The sequence below is a fragment of the Musca domestica genome, unplaced genomic scaffold, assembly GCF_030504385.1.
Source record: "Musca domestica strain aabys unplaced genomic scaffold, Musca_domestica.polishedcontigs.V.1.1 15, whole genome shotgun sequence".
Classification (NCBI taxonomy): Eukaryota; Metazoa; Arthropoda; class Insecta; order Diptera; family Muscidae; genus Musca; species Musca domestica.
In genome coordinates, this window is record NW_026712207.1 from 3,973,619 (window position 1) to 3,994,027 (window position 20,409).

Below are 20,409 nucleotides of genomic sequence, written 5' to 3' on the forward strand. Positions count from 1 at the left end.
ATCCATTACGAATTCTAAATACGAAATTTGAAACAACTCTGGTGAATAATGTTGCTTATATTCCGTCGTAGGTTGTAGTACTAAATATGAGCTTCAAACTTTAAATACGAAATTTGCAACAATTCCGCTCTAAAATGTCGCTGAAATCATCAAAATACCGATATCTTAGACCTATGTAGACAATTCTCTTCCAAGAGGTAAAGTACTCAGAAGGAACTCCCTGTGTGGAATTTCAGACAATTTCATTGAAAAATGTGGCTACAATCATCAAAATCCCGAATATCGGGAGGTATCGTTCTGTGGGAGATATACGACATCGTGGACCTATATGGACAATTCTCTTACAGTCGGTAAAATGCCCACAAGGAACTCCTTGTGTAGAATTTCAGACAATTCCATTGAAAAATGTGGCTACAATTATCGAAATACCGAATATCGAGGGTATCTTTATATGGGGGCTATATGATATCGGGGATCTATATAGACAATTATCATACAGGAGGTAAAATGCCCACAAAGAACTCCTTGTATAGAATTTCAAACAATTCCGAATATCAGGCGGGTACCGTTATAAAGGAGACATTTATATACTATTCTCTTCCATTCAAATTACTCAAAAGGAACTCCTTGTGTAGAATTTTCTTTAAAAAATCCAGGATTATTTGTCCTTTTGGTCCTTGAAAAAATATTCTTTAAAATATCCACGCTTATTTCTCCTTTTGGTCCTTGAAAAATATTCTTTAAAATCTTATTGTTCTTTTGGTCCTTGAAAAATATTCTTTAAAAAATCCACACTTATTTGTCCTTTTGATCCTTGAAAAAATATTCTTTAAAAATCCACGCTTATTTGTCCTTTTGTTCTTTGAAAAAATATTATTTAAAAAATCCACATTCGATGAGTTACAAATGGAATGACGAACTTAACATACCCTCCATACTATGTATGGTGGAGGATATAAAAATATCCTGAAATGTTATCTGGTAATTAAAAAATCACTAAAAATTAAGAAAGTCTGTAATAAAATTCTTCTAAAAAAATTATTATCAAAATAACACATAAACTAGGCTAAAAGAAGGCATTGCGTATGGCGGCACCATAAACTCAATCAAAAAAATTCTAAACAAAAATTGAATTCAAAACCAAACACAACTTCTTTTCTACATCTAAAAAAGCTTAATGGGAAAACAAGAAACGAAATACAATTCCTTAGTGGTGTGTGTGTGTGTGTGTAGCACACTCACACTACCACAGCTCTCCGCCAAAACTTACCCAAATTCTCCATGCTCTGCGACAGCAATGCTTCAAAGGTGTGCAAGCTATACGACTCAGCATCCATACCCTTGGCCAGGGTGTTGCGCAAATGCATTTCGTATTCCAACAGCAGACGTGATGTGGGGCTACCCGGAGTGGGGGTCACATTGGGACCCTGATGACGGTGAGGATGCCTCTGGCCACCTGCACCCACCGGTCCACGTTGGCCATACGATGACTGATCCTGATCCGAATTCCCATTGCTCGAACTGGGCGTTGTGGCGTAACATTGATTATCGAACATAACGTTGTCGGAGGGTGGTGAACCCTCAATGCAGCTACGTTCACGTTCCAATTCCAAGTAGAGATTGCGTGGTGTATAGCCACGGCCGATTTCATGGGAAGATCTACGATGAGCGGAAGTCGGGGTGGCCGCGGGACACGAGGGAATGTATTGACAGAAATTCAAATGAAAAGAAGAGAAAAAATTAAAAAAATAGTAACACGCTTTACGAATGCTAGCCGACGCCGTGGTGTTTGCTGTTTGACTTGTTAACCGTTACTGGCAAATGTCACGCTGTTGGGGCAGCCAGGCGGTAGAAAGTTATTTGCTTTTGTTTTTCGTTTTTTCTTTTATTTTCCGCCAACCTCCCATTACTACTTACCTTGATCCCGAAAATCGTGACGATTGATTCGCATTGCGACCGCCACCCAATCCCAGTGTATTGTTGTTGTTCATAATGTGATGCATGCCACCCATGCCGGGGCCACCACCACCACCAGCCCCACCTGGTGGCCCACCCATGCCCGCCGCAGCCATGGCGGCAGCATGTTGATGCATGTGTTGCGGCCCAAAGGTGTTCGTTGCATTGGCATTGTAATAGTTGTAACGACGTCTACCCATCTCCGGCGAGGTCACCGGGCTCTCGGTGCTGGTCATGGGCTTGAGCATACGCTTCAGGGTGCTCGTGTCCACGTTCATGTCCTCGGTGCTTTTGGTTTTGCGTCTGGTGTTGTTGTTGATTATGTTGTGCTGGTGTTGGTGCTGATGTTGGTGCGGGTGCTGGTGCTGATGCATATCGTGCCCATGTGGATCGCGTGCCTGCAGAGAAATGGACAAAAACAATAGATTTTAGTGAGGTTTATGCCCACTCCGGAAAAAAGGTCTTGGCAAAGGAATTGTCGTGAATTTCCCCTTCTGATACGCAATGCAATGTTTGGATAATCTATGCTACATACCAGTATAGGCAATCTGTTGCATGTGTCATAAGCTCACAATTATAGCCGACAATTAAGAGTTTACTGACCAATCTAAGTTAAAGGGCCAAATGGGAGGTAAATGGGGTGCAAGGATTTAAACAGAAACGTATGTTTCATTGTCAAGAAGACCCCCAGGTCTAATAATGCCTCCCAGGTCCAATAATGTTCCCCCAGATCCAATAATGACCCCCCAGGTCCAATAACTACCCCCATGGCCAATAATGATCCCCAGGTCCAATACTGACCCCCTGGTCCAATAATGAATCCCAGGTCCAATAATGAATCCCAGGTCAAATAATGACCCCCAGGTCAAATAATGACCCCCAGGTCAAATAATGACCCCCAGGTCCAATAATGACACCCAGATCCAATAATGACCCCCCAGGTCCAATAATGACCCCCAGGTCCAATAATGACCTCCAGGTCCAATAATGAACCTCAGGTCCAGTAATGACCCGCCAGGTCCAATAATGACCCCCCAGGTTCAATAATGACCTCCAGGTACAATAATGACCCCCCATTTCCAATTATGACCTCCAGGGTCCAATAATGACCCCCAGGTTCGATAATTACCACCAGGTCCAATAATAGCCCCCAGGTCCAACAATGGCCTCTAGGTCAAATAATGATCCCCAGGTCCAATAATTGCCCCCTCCAGTAACAAGATGGTCTTTTAAACGTCTTCAATTCTCAACAGACTTTTTTAAGGTCTGTTATGAATCCCAGATCTTCAAGAATGATTCCACGGGCGAAAACCCTGTAGAAGTGTCCATGCATAAAAAAAATCCTTAGGTCTTATGAGAGAATTTATCCAAGAGGTCTCAAAATGTCGACCAGAGCTGTTCAAAAGTTGGAATAGACCTTTAAAGGGTGTTCAAAATCAGAAAACTTTCCTAAGATATTCTTTGAAGGATACTTCCTAGAGCCAACATATTATCAGCTGGTCTTTCGGATTTGGGAATTCTTCTGCAGACCATCTATGCACTGAACACCATCTACAGGACTTCTACATGCAGAAAAAACTATTAAAGGTCTTGCAAAGAAAGCAGAAGATATAAATGTCTTCTGAATATTGAAGACCTCCAGCTGGATTTTTAATAGCAAAAGATCCTCCAGAGAGGTATTTTATGAATAGTAGACCTCTTAGGTCTTTGAGAGCTCCTCCATAGACCCAGTAAGGGTGCTCTATATGCAGAAAACCTTTTTCATTTGGTATTCTATTGGGAGAATTTATCCCAGTGGTCTTCTATAGTCAAAACCACAACCAGAGATGTTCAAAATATAGAAAACCTTCAAGAGATTTTCAAAAGCAGGATAGATTCTAAAAGTCTTCTAATGAAGGATACCTTCTAGGATCTTTGGGATATGGGAATTTTTCTGCAAACCTCCTATGCTCTGGTCACCACCACCACCTACAGGCTTTCTTTATACAAAAAAGCCATTAGAGATCTTGTAAAGAAATCAGAGATCTTCTGAAAATCCTCCAAAAGGTCTTCTAATGACAGAAAAATCACCAAAAGTTTCTTAAAAACTAAAGACCTTCCAGATGCCCTAGATCGCATACATTTTGGGATATCTTCTTCAATCATAAAATCTTATAGCTTCTAAAACTTCTAGGGGTCCTCTATAGGCAAGAGACTATCAACAGCACTTCTATCCACAAAATACCCTCCAAGGAACCTTCTGGAGGCAAACACCTATCAGCAGTCTTCAATACTCTTTCCAGAAGTCTCTTGCAGACAAAAAACTCTCTCAAAAAAGGTGTAGAGATCTTATATAGAGGGAGTTCTTCTATGAAGAGAAGAATTTCTTTAATTCTTCTTTGGAAAATGAGTTCTAGAAATCAGAAAATCTTTTACACTACTCCTACACACAGACCATATGCAAGTCTTTCATTTTTATATGGGAGGTCTTGCTAACAGACCCTATAAGGATCTTTTTAATACCAAAGCTGGGTTTCTAACGGCAGAAGATCTTCAAAAGGACAAATCTAAGAAGGCCTTCCAGAATTTTTTTAATGGAAAATGATCCTATAGAGGTGTTCTACACGCAAATACACTTTAAATGACTTCCACAGACAGAAGGCCTCCCAAAAATCCTCTGAAAACAAAAAATCTCACATAAGCTTCTATAAGACCTTCTATAGACAGAAGTCTTTCATCATAACTTCAATTAACAGAATTCTTTTCATATTTTTCTTAGAGACATAAGACACTCCAGGGCTGCACTGTGGTCTGCTAAAGCCATAGGACATGCAAGAAGGCTTCTGAGCATAAATACCTCTAAAAACTTTTCTAAAGAAGCCTTTCAGCCGTTCTTCTATTCACATAATTATCTCCCGCTTTTTTCTGGATACAAGGGACATTCCACAACTGGACTGTTGAGAAAAACCCTTTCAGTGGTTTTCTAAAGCCATTAAGGAGGCTTCTAAGCACAACATTTCATTCCACAGCTGGACTGTGGAGAAAAAACCTTTCAGTGGTTTTCTAAAGCCATTAGAAGGCTTATACGCACAAAAGATTCCCAAAAACTTTTTTAAAGACAAATGAATTTTGAGAGAGGAGACAAAAGACTTTCCAGTTGAGTTCTAAGCACAGACGATTTTCCCGAGGGTCCCTAATAAAGGAATACCATCTAGAGATCTTATATAAAAAATTATTTAGACATAAGACATTCAAATGACTGAAGATCTTCGAAAACCTCTCAGAATTTCTCCGATGACAAAAGATATTCTGCAAAGAGAAGACGTCTTCAGAGTCCTTCTAAAGCAATATGACAATAACAAAGACTTCTTAGCACAAAATTCTCCCAAGAAATTTTGTAAGGACAGAAGACCACCCAGAAGGTTTCTATGGACCGGGAAACTCTAAGAAGATTTCTTAAGTCAGAGGACATTTTAGATGTCTCCAAACCACAGACGACATCCCAAAGGTTTTCTAATGACAGAATAATTTTTTGATATTTTCTATAGAAAGAATTTCTAGAGATCCTCAATAGGTAAGACAACATATACATCAAAATACCCTCCACCCATTTTCTATACACAAAATACTATGTGGGATGTAGTTCTGCAGACAGAAAATCTCTCAGAAGTTTTTCTATGACAATGGTTTTTTCACAAGTCTTCTATAGTAAGTAGACCCTCCTGAGGGTCTAGTAAGTAGACCCTGCTGAGATCTGAGGACATGACGTTTTCTATAGCTAGAAGACATTCTACCGGTCTTCGGTGGAGGGAAGGACTTTGAAAATATTTCTATGGAGAGAAGACTATTTGCGGATCTGATATTGAAAGAAGATTTTCTGCAGGTTTTCCCGTAGACACTACATTTTGAATGTCTCCTGTGGGGAGAAAAATATTGGAGGGCCTTCTGTCGCTTAAAGGTCTCCTTGAAGAGAACATCTTTTGAAGGTCTTCTGTGGGTAAAAGACCATTAGCGTCTTTCTCTAAAAAGAAGAGCTCTTATAAATCTCCTATGGGCTGAAGAAATTCCAAAGGCATTTTGTGAAAAAAACTACCTTCTCACTGGGCGTTAAGACCTCCTAGAGATCTTCTATGGACGAAAGACATTTAACGGACTTCAGATAAAAAAAAATTTCTATTTTTTTTTTCTGTGGAGGGACAGAAGACCTGGAGGGGGCCATCTGTGGAGGGACAACCACTTGAAAGTCGTCTATGAGGAGAAAATCTTTTGAAGGTCTTATATGCAGATAGGGTTTGAAGAAGGCCTTCTACAGAGGAAAGACTTAATGAAGGGCTGTATAAAGGTCTTCTATAGAGAGCTGAACTCTTGGCAGTCCTCTATGAGAGAGAATATCTCTTAACGGTCTTCTTTAGAGAGAAGCTTTTGTGGGAGTCTCCTATGAAAAAAAAAAACATTTGAAAGTTTCCTACGCAGAGAAAATTCTTTGAATATCTTCCAGGCCATTCTCTTTTTGAGGGTAGACGTCTTGATAGTTTTCTAAGGAGAGAAGAACTTTGGAATGTGTTTTATGGTGAGATAATATGGGTCTTTTATGAAGAGAAAATCTTTGAAGAGTCTTCTATGGAGAGAAAGCATTTTGAAGGTCTACGAAAAAAAATTATCCTGTAGTGTGTGGACTTCTTGACAGTCTTCTATATAGAGACATTTTTTTGAAAGTCTTATTATAGAAGACTTATGCCATCTCTTCTTTGGAGAGAAGGTGTTTGAAGAAGTCTTCTGACGGTTTTAAAGTCTTTTGAAGGTTTTTAACCTAGAGAAGAAACTTTCAAAGATCTTCCATGTACATTTTTTGAAGGCTCCCTAAGAGAGATGTTTAACAATTCTAGGAAAATAATATCTTTTTCAAAGCTTCTCTAGATATCTTTTGACGATTTTCCAGGGTAGTGAGTATGGGAATCCACCTTTTGTGAAGGTTTTTTGAAGATAGAGTCCCCTTTTGAATGGTTTCTATGGAGAGAGCGTTACGCAGGAGTTCGCTAGAAGATCTTTGAAAAAATAAGGAGTAAAAATACTAAAGCATCTTCATGGAGAGAAACCCCATAGGAGGTCTAAAGCGAAAAATTACAAACGGGTTTCATGAAAAAAAAATTCAAGGTCTCCTATACACAGGTCTTTTATGGAGAGATACCTTTAATGATTTTCTATGGGAAAATGATCTTTTACGGACCTCCATGGAGAGAAGGCACTGGAAATGGCGAGAAAATCTTCCCAAAGGTTTCTCATATTGAGAGATCTGTTCAAGAAATTTTATGTGTAGTAGCCTTTTTGCAGGTCTTTTATGGAGAGAAGGTTTTTTTGAAGTCTTCCATGTAGATAAAACCTTTATGGGTTATTTGTGATGAGAAGATTTTCTATAGAGGTCTTTCATAGGCAGGAGATATCCTAGAGTCCTTCAAGGGTCCTCCGATATGTAAACGTGCTTCGGTAAGATTTCTAGAGGGAAACAACACTGGCCAGTTCTAGATTTCTTCTAAAAAACATAAAAAGTTCTTCTACTGGTTTCTATAGAACTTCTGCATAGCTTTCTATATCCAGAAGCTCTTCAGTGGCTTTTTCTATAAGCTAATCGACCCACAGCTCTTCTCCCAAGGTAGATTTTTTGATAGGTAACCATTGTATTCCATTCTTCTGGTAAAGAAATCTCTTTCAAAAATTTAGATAAAAACACCCCCTAAATACCTTCCACAGATAGCAAACCTTACCCAAGGTTTATATTCCCAAAGAAATTTCAACGGGAAGGCCTCAAATTCTTATGTCAATCGGAAAATGTTTGCATCTTCCCTATGTAGCACTCATCTCTTATAATTCCTGTAAAGTTTCTTCTAGTACCCCTTCCATACTCACCATATCTTCATTGTATTCTTTGGTCCTGGTACCAGTTGATTTGGTTGATGTGCCCACCGACTGATGCATTGGCCCACCGGCCTGGGTACCTTCGCTCTTTGGCATGTCGACATCACTTTGGCCGGCCAAGGCGTCTTCGGGGCCGGCCTGAGAGCCGACATGATTTTGAGTACAAATATCACCGGTACTAGCACCGGCACCGCCAGGTGCGGCTGTACCAGCACAAACGCTGCCATTTGCTGTGGCCGCAGTGTCCTGGGGCTTGATTTGGCGCCCAAGGGTATCTAAAAAATTTAAATTTAATTTTGTATAAGAAAATCTCATGATTGTCAATCTAAGCAGCTTACCACCGCCCGAGCTAAGTGTCTGACCGCCAGTGCCACCACCGCTGGCCACATTGTCATAAAGAGAAGTGCTACTTGTGGCATTTGTCACCCTTTGATGTGTTTGGCCATCGGCTTCGGAGGCCACCTTGGAGCCGACATTACGTGGCAATGTGGATGAACCTAGAGGGGGAGGAGGAGTTATATTAGTTGAATGTGTGTGTTTTTGCATGTCCTTCACTTACCCCTAACCCTCGGATCATTTCGCAAGCGTGCATACTGTTCGGCTGTCATGCATGTGCATTGCGGCTCACTCCTCACCCGGGATGGCGAGGCCGGGGTACTCAACGGCTTTCGTTTGGCTTTGACTTTGCTCTTGCCCGGCGGATCCAATTTCAGCGAATAACTCGAGGAGGCCTTTCGTGAAAATTTGAAAGAAGGCGACTGTAAAACGTCGCACTATCATTAGGTTAGTTGTATGGGATTAACAAGGTTCGGTGTGTGCGTTTTTTTTCGTTTGTATACTGAGAACCGTTTTATTTATTTCTTTTTTGGTTTACTTCGTTTGGGTTTTAATTTGAATTTGGATATTTGATTTTCAAAAATAAGTTACCAATTAGTTTTTGATGGTGCATTTTTTTGGTTTTTTGGAGGTGAAGAAAAGGAATTTAACCACAAAATCCTTACTAAATTCGAAACGATCGGCGGTGGACACAGATAGCCCGATTTGCTGGAAACCTCAAATCAAGAGAGGGTTAGTTGGGTTTGATTTGGCGCTTCCACAAAGTGGGGGGATATCTGTGTGGGGGTTTTTGGAAGTTTTAAAAATCAAAATCGGGGATTGATGCCCGTGCATGGAGATTGATTAAATTGTGCAAAACAATTTTGAAAATGCGAATAAAAAACGGAAAAAAGGAAAATATGTCCTACAGGTCCTCTTACAGGTCTTCTATGGATAGAGAACCACTTTGAGGTCTTCTATGGATAGATGACCTCTTAGAGGTCTTCTATGTATAGAGGACCTCTCAGAGGTCTTCTATGTATAGAGGACCCCTTAGAAGTATTCTATGGATAGAGGACTTCTTAGATGTATTATATGTATAGAAGACCTCTTAGAGGTCTTCTATAGATAGAGGACCTCCTAGAGGTCTTCTATAGATAGAGGACCTCTCAGTGGTCTTCTATGTATAGAGGACCTCTCAGAGGTCTTCTATGTATGGAGGGCCTCTTAGATGTCTTCTATGGATAGAGCATCTCTCAGAGGTCTTCTATGTATAGAGGACCTCTCAGAGGTCTACTGTGGATAGAGGACCTCTTAGAGCTCTTCTACGGAGAGGACCTCCATGAGGTCTTCAATGTATAGAGGACCTCCATGAGGTCTTCTATGTATAGAATACATCCATGAGGTCTTATATGTATAGAATACCACCATGAGGTCTTCTATGTATAGAGGACCTCCATGAGGTCTTCTATGTATGGAGGACCTCCATGAGGTCTTCTATGTATAGAGGACCTCTTAGATGTCTTATATGTATAGATGACCTCTTAGAGGTCTTCTATGTATAGATGACCTTTTGGAGGTCTTCTATGTTTAGAGAACCCTTTTAGAGGTCTTCTATGTTTAGAAGACCTCTTCTTTGTTTAGAGGACCTCTTAGAGGTTCTCTATGTATAGAGAACCTCCATGAGGTCTTCTATGTATAGAAGACCTCCATGAGGTCTTCTTTGTATAGAGGACCTCCATGAGGTCTTCTTTGTATAGAGGACCTCCATGAGGTCTTCTATGTATAGAGGACTTCTTAGAGGTTTTCTATGTATAGAGGACCTCTTAGAGGTCTTCTATGGATAGAGCTCCTCTCATAGGTCTTTTATAGATAGAGGACCTCTTAGAGGTCTTCTATGTATAGAGGACCTCTTAGAGGTCTTCTGTGTATAGAGGACCTCCATGAGGTCTTCTACGTACGGAGGGCCTCCATGAGGTCTTCTATGTCAGAGGACCTCTCAGAGGTCTTCTATGTTTAGAGGACCCCTAAGAGATCTTCTATGTATAGATGACCTCTTGGAGGTCTTCTATGTATTGAGGACCTCTTGGAGGTCTTCTATATATAGAGGACCTCTTAGAGATATTCTATGTATAGAGGGCCTCTTAGAGGTCTTCTATGTATAGAGGACCTCTTAGAGGTCTTCTCTGAGTAGGGGACCTCTTAGAGGTCTTCTATGTATAGAGGACCTCTTAGAGTTCTTCTCTGAGTAGGGGACCTCTTAGAGTTCTTCTCTGAGTAGGGGACCTCTTAGAGGTCTTCTCTGAGTAGGGGACCTCTTAGAGGTCTTCTCTGAGTAGGGGACCTCTTAGAGGTCTTCTCTGAGTAGGGGACCTCTTAGAGGTCTTCTATGTATAGAGGACCTCCATGAGGTCTTCTATGTATAGAGGACCTCCATGAGGTCTTCTATGTATAGAGGACTTCCATGAGGTCTTTTATGTGCAGAGGACCTCTTAGACGTCTTCTATGTATGACATCTTAGGATCTTTTAGAGGTCTCCTATGTATAGAGGACCTCTCAGAGATATTCTCTCAGAGGTCTTCTCTTAGAGGTCTTCTATAGGTAGAGGTCTTCTATAGAAGATCTCTTAGAGATCTTCAATGTATAGAGGTCCTCCATGAGGTCTTCTCTCAGTGTTCTTCTGTGTATAGAAGACTTCTTGGAGGTCCTCTGTCTATGAAACTCTCTAGGAGAACTTCGGTAGGATTTTTAAGGGTCTTTAAATTAAAAAAATAAATAATTTAAAATAAGAAACTTGTTTAAAATTAATTTAAGTGCCTGAATTAAAATTTGAAATGTGAGAAATGTGTGAGATTTATTCAAAATTTCTTAACCGATATATTAGCAATTATTTTCGTCCTTTTTGCAACAAATTTTCTAAATCGTTCGAATGTTTTCAGGATTTTGTTTCGATTTTTTTAAATAATATTTTTTTATATTTTTGTTTTTTAAGTGATTGAATTTTTTGCACTCTGAACCTTGCCAATACTCGGTTAAAGCAAAGCAAACATGGAGATGGAAGCAGGAAAGAAAGCGTAGAGGGGGGTTTAGAGAAATAGATAAGACAGGTGGGCGACACTCGGGCTGTAATATCCTGGAGAGAAAGAGAGAGATAGAGGCTGGACATTGTGACAGGTGACGGGTGATGAGAGGCAGGCATTCATTCCTTGCATTGATGGACTTGGTTGGTTGTTAGGCATGTCATTTTTTTCTTGTTGTTGTTGGAGTTTAAATATTTTGGTTTAAAATTATTTGGTTATTATTGTTGGTGTTGTTGTTGGAGGTGGTGTTGTTGTTTTTGTTAAAAAGGTTTGAAAAAATTTATTTGTATAGTTCGTGGGAGGTAATAGAAAAAGTAGTTGTTGTAGTAATTAGCAGTTGTTGCTGTTTTTGTATTCTACCACAATGTTGTAGATGTTCTGCATGTTGTTGTTGTTTTGGTTTTTGTTGTTGTTGTTTTTTTTTAAATTCCAAGTTGGCTTTGCTTTACCGTTTAGGTTAATACTTACACAGCATTCGCGAAATTGCTTAGCATCAATGGGTGAGGTGAAATTCAGACCCCACGTATCATTGGTCATGGGATCTTTCCAATAAACAAAACATTCTGATGCCTGACCAATACGAGTACCTGAAACGGGAGATTGGATTAACTAGGCATTGTCATAATTTTAAAATTGGCCATCCCACCCACCTGGTTGCACGAGTCTCACATCCAATATCTTGTCCACCTGACTGTTGTAGGCCGTAATGTGAAAGACACATTCGGGCGTGTCTTGGATGCATGATATATTAACAGGAACCAAATCTTCAGATACTTGCTGCCATTTGACCGTTCCAGCTCCACTGGCCGAGACGTGGAATACCTCTGCCCATAAACGGAATGAACTGGGTAGGAGGAAAATAGCAAGGGAAAATGTTAGAATTTTGCAAATAACAACTTTTTGCTGAGGATGACAGATTGGGCGCCACTTAATGTCTGTGAAGACTCCCTAGTCGTCCGCTCGTCTATAAAGACTTCAGCTCGTCCTCAAAGACTCGCTTGACCTCTGCTCGGCCAGAAAAACTTCCAAGACTTCCACTCGTCTATAGGTACTCCCTCGACGTCAGCTCGTCTATAGAGACTCCCTCGACGTCAGCTCGTCTGCAGAGACTCCCTGACCTTCAGCTCGTCAATAGAGACTCCCTGACCTTCAGCTCGTCAATAGAGACTCCCTCGACTTCAGCTCGTCTATAGAGACTCCCTCGACTTCAGCTCGTCTATAGAGACTCCCTCGACTTCAGCTCGTCTATAGAGACTCCCTCGACTTCAGCTCGTCTATAGAGACTCCCTCGACTTCAGCTCGTCTATAGAGACTCCCTCGACGTCAGCTCGTCTATAGAGACTCCCTCGACGTCAGCTCGTCTATAGAGACTCCCTGACCTTCAGCTCGTCTATAGAGACTCCCTGACCTTCAGCTCGTCTATAGAGACTCCCTCGACGTCAGCTCGTCTATAGAGACTCCCTGACCTTCAGCTCGTCTATAGAGACTCCCTCGACGTCAGCTCGTCTATAGAGACTCCCTGACCTTCAGCTCGTCTATAGAGACTCCCTGACCTTCAGCTCGTCTATAGAGACTCCCTGACCTTCAGCTCGTCTATAGAGACTCCCTGACCTTCAGCTCGTCTATAGAGACTCCCTGACCTTCAGCTCGTCTATAGAGACTCCCTGACCTTCAGCTCGTCTATAGATACTCCCTGACCTTCAGCTCGTCTATAGAGACTCCCTGACCTTCAGCTCGTCTATAGATACTCCCTGACCTTCAGCTCGTCTATAGAGACTCCCTGACCTTCAGCTCGTCTATAGAGACTCCCTGACCTTCAGCTCGTCTATAGAGACTCCCTGACCTTCAGCTCGTCTATAGAGACTCCCTGACCTTCAGCTCGTCTATAGAGACTCCCTGACCTTCAGCTCGTCTATAGAGACTCCCTGACCTTCAGCTCGTCTATAGAGACTCCCTGACCTTCAGTTCGTCTATAGAGACTCCCTTGAAGTCAGCTCGTCTATAGAGACTCCCTTGAAGTCAGCTCGTCTATAGAGACTCCCTTGAAGTCAGCTCGTCTATAGAGACTCCCTTGAAGTCAGCTCGTCTATAGAGACTCCCTTGAAGTCAGCTCGTCTATAGAGACTCCCTCGACGTCAGCTCGTCTATAGAGATTCCCTCGACATCAGCTCGTCTATAGAGACTCCCTCGACATCAGCTCGTCTATAGAGACTCCCTCGACATCAGCTCGTCTATAGAGACTCCCTCGACGTCAGCTCGTCTATAAAGACTCCTTGTCCCTTCAACTCGTCTATAAAGACTCCTTGTCCCTTCAACTCTTCTATAAAGACTCCTTGTCCCTTCAACTCGTCTATAAAGACTCCCTGACCTTCAGCTCGTCTATAGAGGCTCCCTGACCTTCAGCTCGTCTATAGAGACTCCCTGACCTTCAGCTCGTCTATGGAGACTCCCTGACCTTCAGCTCGTCTATAGAGACTCCCTGATCTTCAGCTCGTCTATAGAGACTCCCTGACCTTCAGCTCGTCTATAGAGACTCCCTGACCTTCAGCTCGTCTATAGAGACTCCCTGACCTTCAGCTCGTCTATAGAGACTCCCTGACCTTCAGCTCGTCTATAGAGACTCCCTGACCTTCAGCTCGTCTATAGAGACTCCCTGACCTTCAGCTCGTCTATAGAGACTCCCTGACCTTCAGCTGGTCTATAGAGACTCCCTGACCTTCAGCTGGTCTATAGAGACTCCCTGATCTTCGGCTGGTCTATAGAGACTCCCTGACCTTCAGCTCGTCTATACCGCAAGGTATTCTCATTAGAGAAAACGGGCTTAACGACCCCGCGGACCCCAGTTGGCAGGCAATTAGCTTGCAAATAAATCCAGCAGCGTCTGACCCATAGTGGGTGGCTTGCTGGTCTGCGTCTGACCTCAGTAGGGGCGGCAGCATTTCTCATCGTCCGTCCTTTTGGACATTAAGATCGAGACCAGTAAGATCTTAATTATGGTATACTGGAACACGTGATCGTAACATATTGACTCTTGGCCTGACGGTTGTAGTATTCTAGAACCCGAGTAAGTGGAGTGAAATCTAACCGAAACGGCTTCTGGGCAAATGCTGCAACTGCCCCCATCCTATTAAAACTTGGGAAGTCTCAAAGAACGCTCCCAGATTCGTCACCATTAGGTTGGTGGTGTAGGTCCAGTTGACTTTGTCCTGGTTTGTACGGGTCTGGCTCTGAACGTCGAAACTCATAAAGATTCTTCGTCAACCCTCGCATGGCCTCCCTGCATGCATAGACAACCATGAGACCACAAACGTTACTACACAACGATCTGAGATAACGGCTTTGAGTTAGGATCCAGTGAAGCATGAACAATAACAACGCACTTGAAGATAACAGACTGAATAACCCATTCAAACCCAGTGGAGTTACGATAAGAACACCACCCAAAACAATAACTACAATTCCCAACATTTTGCAAAGAAGCACCAGCACTGTTGATAAAAATGGAGAATATGGCGAAAACTATATTACCCGCCTCAAACTGGAGGAAGAGACTGCCTTCGTCAGACTTGGCAACAAACTAAGCGCGATGAACTCTATAGTAAGCGAAGCTAAGAATATTCATAAGACCATACGGGACAACCTCATGCAGGCAGTAGCACTATACCAGCAGCTACGTGAAAACAGAGAAGCAATAGCTCTAAACGGAGTCGTGGGAGATGTCCCTGGAAATAAATACACAAAATATGAGAATAAAGAAGTGCAAACCGAGGTCGATGAAATAACCCTCAGGAGCAACCAAAAAAGAAATGCATCCATATCCCCGGAAAAAAATAAGTCAAACAAAAAGGTGCGAACTTCCGGACTCGAGATGGAAAAAACTGTAGGGGAAAGTGCACTACAATGGTCAACAGTGACGAGAAGGCGAAACAATACCAAAAATAAACCTGATCGTCAAAAAAGCGTAGTAAGACCAAAGGGGGAGTCTCTTACAATTCAAGCTGGAAATTGCAGTTATGCAGACATTCTTAAAAAAATGAAAACCTCTATAAAACCAGAAGAAATCGGAGTTGGCATAAAGAAAATTCACAAAACGAAGGACGGAAACGTGCACATTGAACTGGGAAAAGGGGATGGACATGCTAAGAAGCTTGAATACGCCATCAAGACATCGCTGGGAGAAGACATCACTGTTCAAACCCAAAAAGAGAAATTCCTCCTGGACATCCGAGATTTAGAGGAAACAACTGAGGACAATGAAATTATCTCAAGCATAATGGAAACATCATGTGAAAGTAATTCCGAGGGAATAAAGGTTCGTAACATACGAAACTTCTACGGCGGAACAAAACAAGCACTAGTTGAAGTCCCTGGGCACATAGCTGAAAAGGTCCTAAAACTCAGTAAAATCAAAGTGGGATTAGTAATATGCCGAGTCCGAAGAAAGATTTATCCGAAACGATGCTTCAGATGCCTACAAGAAGGTCACGTAGCCCGATTCTGTAAAGGAAAAGACAGAAGTCAAATGTGCAGGAGGTGTGGGATAAATGGACACAAATCGAATACATGCACAAGCCTTCCACGATGTGTTATATGTCTTGAGGCTGGTAAAAGTGACATAAACCATTATATGGGTACAAGCATTACCTGTAGATATGCCACTTAAGATACTCCAAATAAACCTGGGCAGAGGGCGCCAAGCTCAGGACCTTATGGTACGGAACGCGGACGAAAAAGATACCGACATAGTTCTTATAAGCGAACAATATAGAAAATGTGAGTCAAAGAATTGGTACCAAGATAAACAAGGCAAAGCATCTGTGTACATAAGAAACCCGCTCCTGAATATTACAAAAGTAGAGGAAAGCGAAGAAAGTTTCGTCGTTGTTCACATGAACGGCTTTCGAATATACAGTTGCTATTTCTCCCCAAATATAGAAATAACGGAATTCCTTAATAAAATAGATAAACTTGTACAACACGTTAGAAGTTATGACACACCAGTACTTATTGGAGGCGATTTTAATAGTAAGTCATCGGAGTGGTCCTCAAGAACAACGGACAGAAGAGGAGTAGCTGTCAGTGAGATGATTGCATCGCTGGGACTAATAGTCCTTAACAGAGGAAATACCCCAACCTTTCAACGAGGGGAGGCAAACTCCATAATCGACATAACTCTCGGCTCACTATCAATTGCGAGAAAAATATGCCAGTGGGAGGTCTTAACAGAAGAAACATTAAGCGACCACCAATACATTATGATGACCATAACGCAAAACACTACCTCTGAAAACACCCCCAGGCAAAGATGGAACACAAAGAAGATGTGCCATGAAAGATGCACACATAAATTATTGGATTTGAAAGCGAGTTATGAAAAAAACGATATGGAAGACATAAACACTACAGTTAACAACCTAGGTAATATGCTCACTCAAATATGTGACGCAGGTATCCCCAAAACTGTTGTACTGGGCAAAAACAAAACACAAGTCTACTGGTGGAACGACGATATCGCTAAATTAAGAAAAACGTGCCATAAAACCAAAAGAACGGCTACTAGAAAAAAGGGCGACACGGAAGCAATGGAAATATATAGACATGCCAGACGTAACCTACGGGCAGCTATAAAGGAGTCCAAGAAAAAAGCCTGGGTATCTTTATGCGAAGAAGTTCAAAATGACCCATGGGGTCTTCCTTACAAGATAGTAATGAAAAGGGTAGGTAACCGAAACTGTATACCAGGAATAAAAAATCCAGAGTGGGCACGAACTATTGTAACCACACTATTCCCGAAAAGTGCTATACCACGAGAAAGTATACCACTTGAGGAAGAACAAAACGCACCACGGTTTACCGTGCTGGAAGTACGCCAAGCCTGCCAAAAGCTTAAAACAAAGAAAGCACCAGGACCAGACGGAATACCAAACGAGGTAGTCGCACTTCTTGGAAACATGTGGCCTGAACTTCTCTTAGATGTTTTCAACAAATGTCTCGATACGGGTATTTTTCCAAGTGCATGGAAAAAGCAACAACTTGTACTACTCCGAAAAAGCAATAAACCATTGGACAACCCGTCGTCCTACAGACCACTCTGCATGCTCGACACCTGTGGAAAGCTTTTAGAAAAATTATTACTGTATAGGCTAGAAGCAGAAATAAACAGAAGAGGAGGATTCTCTGGCCTGCAGTTTGGATTTGTTAAAGGAAAGTCTACTGTAGATGCTATAAATGAAGTGGTAGAAACATCAAAAAAATCCATGGATCAAAAACGCTTCTGTGCAGTTATCACCCTGGATATTAAAAATGCATTTAACTCGGCTGACTGGAACGTAATACGACAAACGCTTAGAAAACGCCAAATTCCTCATTATCTAGTGAAAATGATCGACAGTTATCTAGAAGATAGAATTCTGCTGTTTGATACCATATTAGGAGTCCAAAGCTATAAAATCTCATCAGGCGTACCTCAAGGTTCTATTCTTGGGCCATTTCTCTGGAACCTGATGTACGACGATCTGCTAAATATGAATCTACCGAAAGGTACAAAGCTTATTGGATACGCAGACGATGTGGCACTATTGGTCGATCAACCCACAACACCACTAATAGAAATAGTTGCGAATGACTGCCTCTCACGAATCTCCAGGTGGCTGACATCAAAAAGATTATCACTCGCTGCTCACAAAACAGAGGCAATTATAATAACTAGGAGACGTGCATTCGTCAATCCGAAGTTAATGGTGGACGGACATGAGGTTACCATAAGCAAAAGTTTGAAATATCTGGGAGTATTTTTGGACTCCAAACTGTCTTTTGAAACCCACGTTAAAGGAATTGCAGAAAAGGCATTATCAACAGCAAGCAAACTAATACGCCTAATGCCCAAATTGAAAGGTCCAGGACAACTGGTCAGAAGATTGATAATAACGGTTGCTTATGCACAAATGTTGTACGCAGCTCCTGTTATTAGTGATGCCATTGCGAGAAGTAAAAAGTTGACTAATATGATTGAGAAAGTACACCGTGCATGTCTACTTCGAGTTACATCCGCATACCGAACAGTGTCCACCGCAGCACTGTCGGTATTATCTGGCATACCACCAATAATCCAGCAATTTGAGGAGAGAAAATATGTTTACGACCGTCGGAAATGCCTGTCATGCATTCATAGTAGCCAAGAGCTGCAGCAAATAAAGATGGAAGCTATATTAAACCAAAAATGGCAAGAAAGCTGGGAAAACTGCCCAAAAGGACGACATACATTCGAATTAATCCCATTTATAGAAACATGGACAAAACGAAACCACGGAGAACTTAATTTCTTCCTGTCCCAAATATTTAGCGGACATGGAAATTTTGCCACATACTTACATAGGTTTCATATTAAAGAAAATCCAATTTGTACAGCTTGTGGACTATATGAAGACACCGTAGAACACACAGTCTTCAGATGTGAGTACAATGAAAGCAAACGGCTTGCACATAGAATATGTGTCAACAATAATAGCTCTTTAAAAGCAACAGTAATAGGAATGCTGGAATCAGAAGAACAATGGGTGAAATATACTCATTATATCCAAGATATAATGACGGCGAAAAGTCTTCACGAGAGAAGACAACGAGCGAACCCCTAATCATAGTATGAAAATGTGGATGGGGGAGTAGATAAAATATGAAGGCATAGACCAGTCAATGAACTGTACCCCGAAGTAATGCGAAAGCGGTCCCGGGGTATTGGTTCCTGTGTAGGACCACTATTGGTAGCATGCTACCATTACGTCTAAAAAAAAAAAAAAAAAAAAAAAAAAAAAAAAAAAAAAAAAAAGCTCGTCTATAGAGCTCGTCTATAGAGACTCCCTCGACGTCAGCTCGTCTATAAAGACTCCTTGTCCCTTCAACTCTTCTATAAAGACTCCTTGTCCCTTCAACTCGTCTATAAAGACTCCCTGACCTTCACCTCGTCTATAGAGGCTCCCTGACCTTCAGCTCATCTATAAAGACTCCCTGACCTTCAGCTCGTCTATAGAGACTCCCTGACCTTCAGCTCGTCTATAGAGACTCCCTGACCTTCAGCTCGTCTATAGAGGCTCCCTGACCTTCAGCTCGTCTATAGAGACTCCCTGACCTTCAGCTCGTCTATAGAGACTCCCTGACCTTCAGCTCGTCTATAGAGACTCCCTGACCTTCAGCTCGTCTATAGAGACTCCCTGACCTTCAGCTCGTCTATAGAGACTCCCTGACCTTCAGCTCGTCTATAGAGACTCCCTGACCTTCAGCTTGTCTATAGAGACTCCCTGACCTTCAGCTTGTCTATAGAGACTCCCTAGACGTCAGCTCGTCTATAGAGACTCCCTAGACGTCAGCTCGTCTATAGATACTCTCTCGACGACAGCTCGTCTATAGGACTCTTTCGACGACAGCTCGTCTATAGGACTCTTTCGACGACAGCTCGTCTATAGAGAATCTCTCGACGTCAGCTCGTCTTTAGAGACTCCCTTAGCGTCAGAGACACCTTAGACGTCAGCTTATCTATAAAGACTACTTCGACGTCAAAGGTCTATAAAGACTTCTTGGCCCTTGACTCGTCTATAAAGAACCTTTGGCCCTTCCAATCATCTAAAAAGAATCCTTGGCCCTTCTACTCTTTTATAAAGACTCATGGCCCCTTCAACTCGTCTGTACAGACTCCGTGGCACTTCAGCTCGTCTGTAAAGACTCCTTGGCCCTCTAACTCGTCTATAAACCCTCCTTGGACCTCCAACTCGTCTATAAACCCTCCTTGCCCCTCCTACTCGTCTATAAAGACTCTTTAGCCCTTCAACCCTTCTATTAAAACTCATTGGCCCTTCAACTGGTCTATAAGACTTTGAATCAAATTATTCCTCCACTTTTCGGCATGCCTTTAACCCCAAATTAATATTTAATAACAAGGTGTTGGCAAAATCACGCCTATTACTAAATGGCGCCCAAGGCCAAAGCAATTATTTATCAACCCATCCCATCGAATTTACTTACCTCAATAGATGACCATCTCGTCGTCGCGAACTTTGCCATGGTGAATCTTCATAACGATAGCCTCCTTTGCGCATCAGGGGCGCACATGAGCAGCTCAACTTGTTGCCCATGGCACAGCTGGCACAGCCACTAGATTGAGCTGCTTGAAGGT

General features: G+C 41.9%; 1 protein-coding gene across 7 annotated transcripts in view; it reads right to left on the reverse strand.

The window, feature by feature from the left end:
- LOC101894603 (protein still life, isoforms C/SIF type 2) overlaps positions 1 to 20,391 on the reverse strand; it is a 287,508-nt gene extending 267,117 nt beyond the window's left edge. For 4 of the 7 annotated variants that reach the window (XM_059119548.1, XM_059119546.1, XM_059119547.1 and 1 more), the window contains exons 1-8: positions 20,259 to 20,391; positions 11,894 to 12,087; positions 11,712 to 11,830; positions 8,408 to 8,621; positions 8,187 to 8,345; positions 7,840 to 8,123; positions 1,918 to 2,354; positions 1,271 to 1,659 (exon numbers count right to left, since the gene is read on the reverse strand). In XM_059119548.1, coding sequence (XP_058975531.1) covers positions 1,271 to 1,659; positions 1,918 to 2,354; positions 7,840 to 8,123; positions 8,187 to 8,345; positions 8,408 to 8,621; positions 11,712 to 11,830; positions 11,894 to 12,087; positions 20,259 to 20,368 — 1,906 coding nt within the window. In that variant the 5' untranslated portion in view covers positions 20,369 to 20,391. Of the gene's footprint in view, positions 1 to 1,270; positions 1,660 to 1,917; positions 2,355 to 7,839; positions 8,346 to 8,407; positions 8,622 to 11,711; positions 11,831 to 11,893; positions 12,088 to 20,258 lie in introns of all 7 variants that reach the window. The other 3 variants (XM_059119545.1, XM_059119542.1, XM_059119543.1) reach the window with 3 other exon arrangements.
- Positions 20,392 to 20,409: the final 18 nt, after the last annotated feature.